This window comes from Sceloporus undulatus, chromosome 2 (assembly GCF_019175285.1).
Source record: "Sceloporus undulatus isolate JIND9_A2432 ecotype Alabama chromosome 2, SceUnd_v1.1, whole genome shotgun sequence".
Taxonomy (NCBI): Eukaryota; Metazoa; Chordata; class Lepidosauria; order Squamata; family Phrynosomatidae; genus Sceloporus; species Sceloporus undulatus.
The window spans coordinates 73,433,821-73,447,697 of NC_056523.1; the positions used below are offsets into that span (position 1 = coordinate 73,433,821).

The 13,877-nt window shown below is 41.2% G+C and overlaps 1 protein-coding gene across 7 annotated transcripts in view; it reads left to right on the forward strand.

Annotated features, from left to right (window-relative positions):
• The window catches only part of DCAF1 (DDB1 and CUL4 associated factor 1), a 57,743-nt gene that overhangs the window by 17,191 nt on the left and 26,675 nt on the right, over positions 1 to 13,877 (forward strand). For all 7 annotated transcript variants that reach the window (XM_042450209.1, XM_042450214.1, XM_042450213.1 and 4 more), the window contains 11 exons: positions 138 to 275; positions 1,147 to 1,620; positions 3,102 to 3,203; positions 4,483 to 4,641; positions 5,879 to 6,055; positions 7,592 to 7,801; positions 8,890 to 9,059; positions 9,261 to 9,385; positions 10,617 to 11,877; positions 12,226 to 12,424; positions 13,718 to 13,800. In XM_042450209.1, coding sequence (XP_042306143.1) covers positions 138 to 275; positions 1,147 to 1,620; positions 3,102 to 3,203; positions 4,483 to 4,641; positions 5,879 to 6,055; positions 7,592 to 7,801; positions 8,890 to 9,059; positions 9,261 to 9,385; positions 10,617 to 11,877; positions 12,226 to 12,424; positions 13,718 to 13,800 — 3,098 coding nt within the window. The remainder of the gene's footprint in view (positions 1 to 137; positions 276 to 1,146; positions 1,621 to 3,101; positions 3,204 to 4,482; positions 4,642 to 5,878; positions 6,056 to 7,591; positions 7,802 to 8,889; positions 9,060 to 9,260; positions 9,386 to 10,616; positions 11,878 to 12,225; positions 12,425 to 13,717; positions 13,801 to 13,877) is intronic.

Here is a 13,877-nt window from a genome sequence, read left to right on the forward strand (position 1 = left end):
GATAACTTGAAGCATTTCTAAATTCTTGGTAAATGTCATATTTATTTGTACTGGAGTAAGCTGAATTGTGAATTGAAAGTGCTTGATAATACTGATAATATGTATTATTATTCCCCCCCCCCCCCCCCCAACTTTAGGAAGGCATAGTTGAGAATCTCTTCAAGTGGGCACGAGAAGCTGATCAGCCTCTGAGAACATATGCAACTGGGTTACTGGGAGGTGCCATGGAGAACCAAGACATTGCCGCCAACTACAGGGATGAGAATTCTCAATTGGTAATTCCCATGGAATATACTAATACTTGAAAGTGTGATTGGAATGGAAAACCCACTGACTTCTAGAAAGAGTGCCTGCCTCACATGTGATTTTAGAAGTCTCAGTAAATGTAGTAACATATTGGGAAGGCTTCAAATTACTATTGCATGAGCAATGTGAATACTACCTTTTGCCAATATAGTAAACAGTTTCATATCAGTGCATTGTTCTTGCATTTTTGCTCTTGGTTAGATATCTCAGGTTATGTTTTCTACAACTAGAAATATATAGCTGGTGTACTTTCATTTCAAAATACAAATTTACAATTTTGATTAAATTGGATGATTTGTTTCCCAAAACATGGTTAAATTTAGATTCCCCCCTCACTACCAAATGATACTTCAGGTATCTAATAACAATAGCAATTTATAAAATAAAAGCCAAAGTAGAAAAACATTTCAGTAAAACAAGCAAGACACATCCCATTAAATTAAAATACAAGTCAACTGAGTCAGCTACCAAAGACTTGTCTAAATAAAGCCTTTCAGTGACAGGTCACCAGAGAAGAGTGTCTTGTCTCCCAGCCATAGTTTTCCCTGTTATCTTTGCAGCATGATAATAATAATGGTAGACTCTATTTAGGTTTGTAGGGTAATGTTTGAATATTTAAAACATTAAAGCTGTGCCTATTCTCTTCCTCTCCTGCTTTCATTCTTTGTTGAGAAAGAGAAGGACATGTGGAGATTGCTGCCCAGTGAAAAAGTTACATTCGCAATTCCCTGGATTGCTATCTAGGGATTATTCTCTGTGGTCTTGTGTTCTCAGTGAGCATTGGAACTTGAATTTGCTGGATTTATGGGGAAATGATGTGTACTTTCCTTCTTGTAATAGGTGGCATTCGTCCTTCAACGTTTGCGAGAGCTGCAAGTCCACGAAATGAATGCTAAACATGAAAATAAGCGGCCCAGTCCTCGAAAAGTGCCCTCAGACCCTCTGTTGCCTCTAGATGAAGAGGCTGTGGACATGGATTATGGAGACATTGCTGCAGATGGCGAGCAGGAGGAAGTTCCCAGAGACATGGAAATCTCATTTAATATTGATTCAAATCACAAGAATAGTAGTCGGGTGAACTCTGCCACGAAAAAACCAGGAAAGCAACATGAAAGAGAGAATTTCCGGAAAGCAAAACAAAAACTTGGGTTCTCATCAGAGCCTGACAAGATGTTTGTTGAACTGTCTAATAGCAGCTGGTCTGAGATGTCTCCTTGGGTCATTGGCACAAACTATAATTTATACCCTTTGACTCCTGCAATAGAACAGAGACTAATTCTGCAGTACTTGACTCCCTTAGGGGAGTATCAAGAGGTAGGTGTAAAGAGTGGGGAGGAAGCAGATGATATGCTGTTTCCTTTGATGAAGAAATTAAACGATGTACCTGATGTGGAGAATTTAAATCACCTCAAAATATGTCCTGATCATTGTACAAAGATCATGAAATGGAATGAAATTCTGGTTTTTTAATTTACTGTCCTTTGTGCTTTGTCTGTATTGAGACAAGAGGTTCCTCTGTGATAAATAAAACATACTGTATTAATGAATGTTCACTGTTTAAATCTGGACAGATTTAACAGGGTACAACTTTCCTTTCTTGGCCAAACAGCATCATCCAGGAAGGAAATGGTTAGCTCAGCAGTTGAAAAATACAAGGGAGTTACTCAGCAAAGAATCTGGTTGTCTTTATTATTTGCTTTCATAGTTAGGTCTGGATGAAATAATGGCCTTGAAAATAGGCCTGTGATTGGCCACTTTTATATATTGGCTATTCCCATCCTCTGGATCCCTCTCCACCACTATACAATTGCAACAATTTGGGCCTGTTACAGACTACCAAAATAAAGCTGCTTCGGGTCTCTTTGGAGGTATGCTATCTAAATGATGCATGGGTCCTAAGACTCCGGAGGTCGCGCCAAAGCCACACTCGATTCCTAAGCACTGGAGTGCTGCTTTGGTGCAGCTTTCGGATTCTTAGGATGCATGCATCATTTAAACAGCATACCTCCAAAGAGACTCGAAGCAGCTTTATTTTGGCAGTCTGTAACAGGCCATTGTAACCCCATCCCCTACTTTAGGTAAGTGTGACTAGGCATAGGACAAGAGATTTCAATTACAAAACAATCCCTTAGTATTCCCCAGGGCTATTGCCAATGTAGTCCATTACTATGGTGCACACCCTTCTCAGCCTTGTTTTTCCCAATGATTTTAGCTTTGGTTCCATTTTTATGATTGCAAATTCACTGCTTTCTTCAATCCTTAGTCCTGTTCTTCCTGGGTTCTTCTGTTGCACAGTCTTATCCTCAGTTCTTCAGAGTTGTGACTCTAGCTGTCTTCTCTCCCACTGATTTGGACACCTTTCTTTGTGTCTCATAGCAGTTGTCTTTCTCCCACCAGTTTACATTGAATTTGAAAGCCCCACATCCTAAACACCATCCTGGCTGGTAATTTCCCACCAGTCTGCTTTCATGGAATAATGGGTATTGCCTCATCATTGTTGTACAATTTAGATTCTCTTTATCCTTATAAATATTCAAGCCACAAATTGCTTGATAACCACCACTTTGGAACTGAAAATCCAGTGCCAGTGAAAAACAGCCACTGTTTATATACCGTGTCTCTCTCCCAAATTCCAGATCCTCTTTTTCCTGTGCCTGTCCAACTCTGTTGATACCTAGCTTTAAATAGTTAACACAAATCTGTCTCCACATACTACTTGACCACACACTGGACCTGATTGTGCCCAAAGCCCTGACATTTTTTGACAGTTGCAAATCTTTTGCTTTTCTCATCAGCTGTTGCCCATCTTCATGCAACTTGGGTCGAGGGAGCTGATGATGTTCTATATTGATTTGAAACGGACCAATGATGTATTGCTCACATTTGAAGCCCTAAAGGTAAGCAGCAGTGCAGTGAACTGCTTGTTAACCACTGACAATATTACACCAGTTGTATATTCTGTGTCAATACTGAATAAGGGTAGTCCTTTATATCTGCTGCATTAATAAAAGTTGCTATCAACTTTTCTTCTGAGATAAATTCTACCTTCCCTGTTATTTTGTGGAATCAGGAACTGTGATTTGTATGAAATATTTTTTGACTGCTCTGGCTCTACCATTCACCAAAGTTCTATCGCACTATGCATAAAAAAGATTGAGTAAAGAGCAGGTGAACTTGGATTTACTGTTGATTCCAGTCCTGACTTTGCTTTAATTTTTCTATTTAGATTTCCAAATGTTCAGATTTTGTCCTTAAAAATGTTCCTTTAAGATAGGGTTGGGCAACTTCCCAAGGCACTGGAATACATCCAAACCTTGGTCCTTCTCCCCTTTGCTCCTTATATTTATTATGTCCTAGGCAGCCCAGTCGTGCCCTCTGGGAGGCATAGTTGGCTGTTTCAACTCCAGTTTTACTCCCTCTTCCTGATTTAGGTCTATAGGAGTTGTTTTTCAAATCTAAAGGTAACTGGATGAAAATGGGGTGAAATTGCTGAATACACTCATTAGTTTGGGGCTGTTTTTTTTTTTTCAAGTTGTGGGGGCTCCAGAAAGAGCTTGGAGACCTCAGTGGTAACCCTGGAGGGCAACATACATCTATGGGCTTCCCTGGTCCCAACCTTGCTTTAAAGCATAGTCATTTGTTCTGGATTAATATCCCTTCATTCTTTGGCAAAAGCCTTTTCAGAGCTTGTGTTGAAAACATGGAACAGATTTTTCCATTTTGTGCTGCTACACTCAGAAAACATTTTTCTGTCCTGTTGCCTGTTTAAATATGAGTAATTTATTAAAATACCAGACAAAACTTATGTTTTTGGAGAAAGGTAAATATTTGATGGCTGTGTGCTACTTGGAAATACAGCTTTGTAAAGATGATAATATTTTACAGATGCTTCAGCTGAAACGTGCCTATACAGGTTGTCCAAAAAATTATATTTACAATTTCAGATACATATAGAATAATCCAAAAAAATATGTTTACAATTTCAACTGTGTGTAGAATTAAAATTGTAAAGATAATTTTCAGTAACCTTAGGTTATTGTTTTGTCATTGAAGCAGGGGGGAAAAGGCTATACTCTGCTTTGCCATTCTAAACAAATTAAGAGGAGATCCTTTTAATTGTAAGAGCAAGCATTGAGCTTAGAGACATCCAAACTGATGTTGTGTTTCTTTCTGTAGTATTTGGCATCATTGTTGCTCCACAACAAATTTGCAACAGAGTTTGTAGCTCATGGAGGAGTACAGAAGCTACTAGAGATACCTCGTCCTTCCATGGCAGCTACAGGTGTCTCTATGTGCTTATACTATTTGTCTTACAATCAGGATGCTATGGAAAGGGTAAGAACCCATTCTTGATAAAAAGGGATTATAAATATTTTAGAATGTTTGTAGGTTCCATTTGTAGTAGATTTCCTTAATGAGTTTTTATGTGGGGATTGGATGTAATGGTATTCTGATTTTTTCTTCATGAAGATACTTAGAACATGCATGTAAGGTAGTCATAATGGGATAATGGCTTGTTGGTTGTCAGTACATTGTCAGAATTCTCCTTAATTGAAGGTAGTGAAATTAAAAAGATCACTAGTGAAAAATGTACATCTTGATTTGAAGCCTCAGTGTGGCTCTGATGCCTGCACAGATTGCCTCATCTTAAATTGATAGTTGTTGTGAGAGAGCTTAGTACGCTCCTCCACATGGTATATGACACTGAAGTGAGTGAGGCCAACCAAATATGGAATTCTCTGTTTCTATTTGAGTCTTGTGTACAGAATTCTGCAAGACACTATCATAATAAAACACAGTGGGACCTTGTTATCTGTGGGCTTGCCATCAGTGATTTGAGTATCTGCAGACGGCAAACCCCATTGTACCAAATGGTGGTGTGTGCACATTGCTGCATTAGTGACTGCACACATGTCACGCTTCTGTTAGGGGCCAATGGGACTTGAGATCCCATGTTTTTTCATATCCATGGGGGGGGGGCAGAATAAATCCCTCATGGATATGAAGGTCCTACTGTATAGTATAACCCGTCCATGGGCGGATACTTGATTCATTCATTTTGGACCAGGTATATCCAGGAGCTTTAAAGGAATCTGAAAAAAATTGCAAATATATTTGAGCTGCCCAACCATTTGCATCATAGTTGTCTTGCATGTATTTCTAAATATTGTGACACATTTTTCCTCCATTCTTAGCTTTGGAACATAGATTATACTTGTTCATAATCAATGCCTGGGTTTATTTTCTTCATTAGCTGCTTTTTGTTAAGGTGGATTAACTCAATCAAGGAAGCACAGCCTTGAGTTTGCAAGATGTGGGTGGGACAGGGGTGGTGACCAGGGAGGTCTCTTGGAGGTTTCTCATTTATAGAGACCCAATATGTTGAAGCCAACTTGATGGCAAACAGCAGCAGCAAACTCATTCTAGCCAAGATGGCAAGTGTCTGATTTACTAGGTTGCCTATTCACTATAGCTGTCACTGTGAAGCTTTGCTGTGGGGAATGGGATAGGGAGAAGCTCAGTGTGGTGTCCATGCATGGGAGGATTATTATTGCAATTTCTTGTTCTGTAGGTGTGTATGCATCCTCATGCATTATCAGATGTTGTAAATTACACCTTGTGGTTGATGGAGTGCTCTCATGCCTCGGGCTGCTGCCATGCTACCATGTTCTTCTCTATTTGTTTCTCGTTCCGGGCAGTCTTAGAGCTCTTTGATAGACATGATGGTTTGCGGCGTCTTGTTAACTTGGTAAGTGCTATCTTTCTTTTTTCTTGGAAGTCATGGTGGAGTTGGATGCCTCTAGAGATGTCTCATATCTATTGGGCCCAAATTATGAAATGCCTTTTCCGCCCCTTGCCACCATTAGTTGGCTAGGCTTATTTGTAAAAAGTAAAGAGAGGAGATAGCAAAGAGCTGCACATCTTATGTGGCTGTTATTGGCACCTGTGCATTTTGGGACATATAGGCGGGTTACAGACCGCCCATTTGGGGCAGTCAGTACCCGCCCCTTTCCCCGGTGTATCGGGGCCTCAGCTGCCAGAACGGCAGCCGCTGAGGCACCGATCCGCTGCTTTTCAGGCTGCGGGGAAGCGGCAAAACGCCACTTCCCTGCAGCCTGAAAGGGGGTGTCCTTGGGGCTTCTGCTTGGCCCCTTTCTCCCTTGCTTCGTTGGGCGCAGCCGTCTGAAGGCTGCGCCCAGCGACGCAAAGCGGCGCCGCAAACCAGGAAGGAGCTCCGAAACGGAGCTCCTTCCTGGTCCGCGCAAAGGGCGCACGAGGCACCCTGGCGCGGAGCGAGGAGCGAGGACGTCACGTCCGCGCCTGTGACGTCCTCATGGCGGCGGCCGTCTGGAACAGCCGCCGTCATTTTTTACACGCAGAGCGCGTATTAGGGTTAGGGAGGTGCGGAAGCACCACACCTCCCTAACCCTAGTACACGCTCCGCGCATACTTTAATGGCGATATGTAACCCGCCTTAGTTTCCCCTGCACTTGATCATGTGGCTTGTATGCTACATTTCAAAGTGTTAACGATAGTAGTGACCTTGGATACATTCGCTATAAGGGTAAGCAACAAACACCTACATGCACTCCCCCCTGCCCATTTTTGCACCCCTTTGCAGTGTAAAAATATTGTCAGCACAGGAACAGAGTTAAACAGACTGGTATTCAGGTTTGACCAAAGCATGGAGGAACCTTGTTTTTGAGGATAATTCCGTTCTTGGAAGCCTCTCAGAAGTGCAGTTCTCCTTTATAGTGGGGCATGTGCTTCTTATATGCCTAGTTTTAACCTACAAATTTTAGGTGGAGTTTTGGTTTTTTACTTGTGGCAGTTCAGGTACAGCCTTTAGTGGGTTCAGCACACAGTAAGTTTATGGGGCAGTATATTGGATCTCAAAGATGGCAAAGTTGTCTATCTTTAGAGAAAAAGAGAAACTGAAGTCTTTGTGATAGTGAGATGAGTTTGAGGTTTCCTCTCATTCCATGACAATAAAATTAGAAAGTTTTAGATATGCCCTGACTTTAGAAGACTCGGTTATGGTGGCATAAAGCCTCATCCCTTCTCTCCTACCTTTTCAGTCTTTCTTGATGAGTTACAAAATATCTTTTTAAGTGGCTATTGATCCTATATCAAATTAGTTGTATGTTTGAAAGTTTGGGATGTATAGTTAACACAGCTTCTCAGCACACCCATTTCCTTTGGCTCAAAATACTTTTTTCTTTGATTTTAAAAAAGGTTGTGAGTCTTTGGACATTATGGCACAGCTGTATTTTTCTTCTTTTAGATCAGCACTCTAGATATCCTAAACTTGCAAACCCAAGGTGCTCTACTAAGTGATGATGAGATCTTTGCTAGCCGTCAGACTGGGAAACACACTTGCATGGCCATGCGTAGGTATTTTGAGGCACATCTTGCCATCAAAGTGGAACAAGTGAAGCAGTCACTCCAGCGCACAGAAGGTGGAATTCTGGTCCATCCGCAGCCTCCGTATAAGGTGAGTTAGTGTGCTTTGTAGGGGAGGAATATCTTCTTGTTTTGTGTAGATTCATCTCTTCTGTCTTACTGTTGGGTCAAAACATTTTTTTATATAAAAAGTTAGTTTTTCAGAAGCCTGTATGATTTTATAAATAGGTCAGCTAGTTGTGTTCTCTTTTAAAATACTTTTTGTATGATTTAATGTTCACGTGTTCATATTTAGAGCTTTATGAGGTTTTGTTGACTCCCTGGTTCTGTTTCTGTTTGCTTTTTAGCAGAAATGTGGGGTGCAAATCTTAAATATTTTAACCAGGTTGGGAGATTTCTGGCCCATAGGCTACATTCACTCTTTGCAGACTTGGAGCCCCTATAGAGTGCCCCATCTGCAAAAAAATAAAATAAAATAAAGTCACCCCAGCCCCACTGTTTTCAGCTAAAGAATGCTTTCAGAGAACACAGTTTTGCCTTTAAATGTTCATCCCCACAATGGTGACTGAAATGTCACTTCTACTTTCTGAAAAATGGCATAGGTGTGGCCTGTATGGATCAGGAGGAAAAAAAAAGGCCCTCTGACTTTCTGCACATGCTCACCCCAGATTGAAATTGATTGCTATCAACCCTGTGTTGGTTAATTGTATGTTCTAGGTTATTGTTTACAACATGAGTCCTAAGGTCCCAAATAAGGATTTGTTCTTTGTTCCCCTCCTGCAGGAGATTAGATCCATTAGCAAATGGGGCAGGACTTTTCCTGAAGTGGAACTACAGCTCTGCTTCTCAATGTTTTATTGTCAGTGCTAGCCTAAGACCTTTCAAAGTTGACAGACATTTAGATCTGAGGCTTATTTGTGTTTTAAAACATTTTAAATTGTGTTCTTAAATTTTATGCCAGTATTGTTGCTTCTTGGGAGGGGGCAGGGGAAGGCAGATTGGTGTGTGTGTGTGTGTGTGTGTGTGTGTGTGTGTGTGTGTATGTATATGTGTGTGTGTGTGTATATATGTGTGTATATATATATATTATATATATATATGAGAGATCATCTATGCATCACTTCTGCATGCAGTTTTTGATGATGACAAGACTTTTTGAATACTTGTTTCTCCTTGCAGGCTTGTTCCTACACACATGAACAAATTGTAGAGATGATGGAATTTCTAATAGAATATGGACCTGGACAGCTCTATTGGGATCCAGCAGAGGTCTTTCTCAAACTGTCTTGTGTGCAGCTTATGCTCCAGCTTATTTCAATAGCATGCAACTGGAAGACCTACTATGCTAGGTGAGACAGTGATGTTGAATAGAACAGCCTTTTAAGTTTCTGCTCACCTGTTACTAATAATTGTTGTAGACTGCCATCTGACCTGTGTGCTTGAAATACACTTTTCTTGCCTGAAAGTGCTGCTGGAGTGTTATTTAATTAATGGTTGCCTTTAATGTTTCACGATACTTTGAATTATATGTATTTTGCTTTCTTTATCAGGAATGATACAGTGCGTTATGCTCTGGATGTTTTGGCCATCCTTACTGTGGTTCCCAAAATCCAATTACAGCTAGCAGAGGCAGTAGACACAGTGGATGAGGGAGGAACTTCTATTTCCATTGTGGGTATGTAGAACTTGTTCTCCTTTGCTCGTGTCTTTTCTTTGTAATTCACTTCGTTGTCTGCTGAAATCTGCAATAAGCATTGGAATTCATAAACTGTGCATGACTGTGATACAAGTCAATAATTGTCTCAAACAAATATTAGATCAGCTTTGGCATGTTGCATTGATTGTTACCACCAGCTTTGGATGGGATCCATACCATAAAACTGGTTTTTCCAGATCCTGAAAGGGACTGCTTTTATACCTCTAGACCCTTATGATCCTGTTTTCCTGCCATAGCCTCAGTGCTTTCAGATTAATGGGTTTTTTTTTCATTTTTGAGGCTCTAAATATGAGGAAACAAGATTTGTTTTAATTTATATGTTGCTTTCCTACAGAAAACTGCTCAAAGTATCCCACAAAACAATAACAGCCATTCTTGAAAGAACAGTCTAACGGCAATCGTCACAGTCCTGAACTTTTCCAATAGTAATGACGAAGGAACTTCTCTATTCTTATGTTAAAATATATCAGATTGTGTTTGCACAGCTGAGTGTTTCATTTATTTGGTTATTATCGATCAACATATTTAAAGGAAATTTAAGGCTTTTATTCATTATTTTGTCATCTACAGACATGTACATACAAGCGCACAGGCACATGCATGCGTACAAACATGTGCACACCATTCTTTCCTTTTTTGTTTGTTTCATATATCATAATGGTGACATCCCTCTCCCCCATGATATTCACATTCTTAGGAACTGTTTTGTATGTAAATCTGTGATATACAGTATTGAGTAAATGATTCTGGACTTGCACTTACATCAATATATTAGGGCATCTCATTCTGCTAATTTTGGGCACTGTTCAGGAAGTTGTGAAAGAAAGGGCAAGGGGATATTAGTACAACCCTCTAACTTGTGTTTTCTGTGGCTGTTCTGTGGGTGTGTTTTTCGTTACAGCAGAAGTGTGGTTTCCTATGACATAATTACACATCACCCTGTTAACATTGAAATGGGGATGATCATACATGAGCTGGCAGTGGAATTCTTTTCCAGTGTGTGTTTATGTGTCATATAACAAAAAGTTAAAATCTATACCAGAGATTTTTCATCGTTATGTATTGGGCCAGTAGAGCAACAAGCACATCACTCCTATTATGTATTAATGGGTGCATCTTGCCTCCTATAGTAGTGTGTCTTACTTTGATGGGCTAATGATTAAATTAAAATGCTTCTTTTTTTTGTTAGGTATTAGCATCATTCTGGGACTTGCTGAAGGCGAATTTTTTATTCATGATGCAGAGATCCAGAAGTCAGCACTGCAGATCATCATTAATTGTGTATGTGGCCCAGATAATCGCATCTCGAGCATTGGGAAATTCATCTCTGGCACCCCTCGTCGGGCACTGCCCCAAGCACCCAGGAGCAGTGAGCACACTTTGGCCAAAATGTGGAATGTGGTGCAATCCAATAATGGCATCAAAGTCCTGCTGTCTTTGTTGTCTGTAAAAATGCCCATTACAGATGCAGACCAGATCCGAGCACTGGCCTGCAAGGCCTTGGTTGGGTTGTCCCGGAGTAGCACAGTCCGGCAGATCATCAGCAAATTGCCCCTATTCAGTAGCTGCCAGATCCAACAGCTGATGAAGGAGCCTGTGCTTCAGGATAAGCGCAGCGAGCATGTGAAATTCTGCAAGTATGCGGCTGAGCTGATTGAGCGTGTTTCAGGAAAACCCTTGTTGATTGGGACAGATGTCTCCCTGGCTCGACTGCAGAAAGCAGATGTGGTGGCTCAGTCAAGGATCTCATTCCCTGAGAAGGAGCTACTCCTTTTGATCAGGAACCATCTCATCTCTAAAGGGCTTGGAGAAACAGCTACCATCCTTACCAAAGAGGCGGATTTACCCATGACAGCAGCTTCTCACTCCTCTGCCTTCACCCCAGTTCCTGCCGCTGCCTCTCCTGTGTCTCTGCCTCGTACCCCTCGTATAGCAAATGGCATTTCAGCCCGGTTGACTAACCATCCTTCTGTGGGTCCTGTTCCTGCCTCTGTCCATGCCCAGCCAAGGCAGACTGCTTGCCAAAGCTCACTTGCACTTCCGGGCCCATCTCATGCCACCAACGCGCCTGTGATTGGCAGGATTAGCTTCGTCCGAGAGCGGCCATCTCCTTGCAATGGCAGGAAAATCCGAGTCCTCCGGCAAAAGTCAGACCATGGCGCCTACAGCCAGAGCCCAGCCATCAAAAAACAGCTGGACAGGCATCTCCCTTCCCCTCCCACACTGGACAGCATAATCACAGAGTACCTTAGGGAGCAGCATGCCCGCTGCAAGAACCCCGTGGCCACTTGCCCCCCATTTTCTCTTTTTACACCTCACCAGTGTCCTGAGCCCAAACAGAGGCGCCAAGCGCCAACTAACTTTACCTCACGGCTCACCCGCAGGGCAGCCTTTCCAAAGTATGGCGGGGTGGATGGTGGATGCTTTGATAGACATCTAATATTCGGCAGGTAAGGAAGATTTTGCCCCCAAATTTCTATAATTCTCTTGGCCAAGCTGTCTTAAGTTTGGACTGTGGTAACAGACTGCAGTCTGAAAGGAGCCTGTGATGCCATAGTGACTACTAGGAGGAATTTTGTGTGTTGTTTCTCACTTTTCTTGATTGATTGATTGCTTCCATAAGTGGAACACTTACCAAAATCTGTTTTCTCTTAATAAGCCAGCTGAAGCTGTGACTTCCAACATAGCAAGGTGTCAGATACATTTTCAAGCTGCTATGCTTGATTGTTCCACTCTAATCCTCTTTTGACCTTTGCTGAAAGTTCAGTTTCTAACTTAGTGTCTATTTTATTTCTCAGATTCCGTCCAATTTCTGTGTTCCGGGAAGCAAATGAAGATGAAAGTGGTTTCACATGTTGTGCTTTCTCTGCTCGGGAGCGATTCCTGATGCTGGGCACCTGCACGGGGCACCTGAAACTGTACAATGTCTTTAGTGGGCAAGAGGAGGCTAGCTATAAGTGCCATAACTCAGCCATCACACACCTTGAGCCATCCAGGGTAAGAAAAGCACAAAAGATGTGTTAATATGGCACGGAGTGTGCATTTTCCCTTGTGGGCTCTAATCTTACTGAAGAATTGTTAAGGTGCTGCAAAAATCAGGAAACAGCTCATCTTGTAAAGGATGCAAAATCAGAACTAAAAACAGCAAACGTCTCCTATATTCAGCTTGTTTTTAAAACAAACATACTTTGTAGACTCCTTTGGTTTAGCTTACATTTCTCATTTAGACCTTATTTTAGCAGGATATGATGATAAAGCAGATTTTTTAACTTGGGGGATGTGATAAGACCTTGTTGGTCAAAGAAGTTGTTTTAGTGATTGTTTTCTGTAATGTGTCATAGGTCTCCCAATTTCTAGTACAGTATAATCAGTTGTGAGTAATATAAAAATACAGTGTTGAAGAAGACTAAATGTTAATCTTAGAACATTCTACTTAGCAGCAAATTTATACCATTTTACTTAGCAGCAGATTAGAGAACATTCATGTGCATTGGTGAAGAGTACTTTGTGTGATGGCAGAAGATAGTCCTGAAATGAGTGTATTTAAACAGAGCCATTTCGAAGCCTTTTTTTTAATCTTGAAAGTACAAGTGATTGAAAATGTGGTGGTGGTTGCCTAGAGCCAGTTCCTATTTGCTGGTCACAGGGACTGTTCATTTCCCATATTATACTTTCAGAGCCTAGAGCTTTTGTTACACACTAATTTGGCCATATTAATATTTTGTTCCTCCCTTGGTAAAAACCAATTAACTATACAAATCTGATTTTTCTCTGGGATCAACATGTTTATTTTGCCTCTTGGGTTAAAAAATATTGGTGGCTGGATTTTTGTTGGGGACATACATCTTTGTAAGTGAACTTCCATCAGCAGGAATTAGAATTGGGCAGTTCTGTAATGTCTGTTTCCTGTAAAGGGGCTGCTGTTACGTTATTATGTAGAGGAGACAGCAAAGGGACTGATGCACTTTGGCCTGATGCGCAGCAGTCCCGTTATGTATAGACCTGTATTCCCAGCTAGGGAATGCAGATGTGCATTAGTAGAACCCAGCGTGCATTGGGATACTTTTGCTGGTGTCCTATTACACATTTTTACAATCGCCTAACAAGGATTCTTAGTGCCTTTGCATAGCTAAGTAAAGTTAAATAACGTGTACCATGCTCAAGGATTCCAGCCATAGTGCTGATAAGTTTTCAACAGCTATCCTAACATTATTCTGTGAAGATATGTATCCTAGTATGTACAGTATCTAAACACTTTTGTTTCTGCATGTTGTCTCCCCTAAATCATAGGATGGCTCTTTATTGCTGACGTCTGCTTCATGGAGTCAGCCTCTTTCTGCACTGTGGGGAATGAAGACAGTCTTTGAAACCAAGTACGTGTACTCTGTGCAGGGTGTTTGTTGCCCGGGTAGATCAAACTATTAAAACAGCATTGGTTGTCTTTATTCCT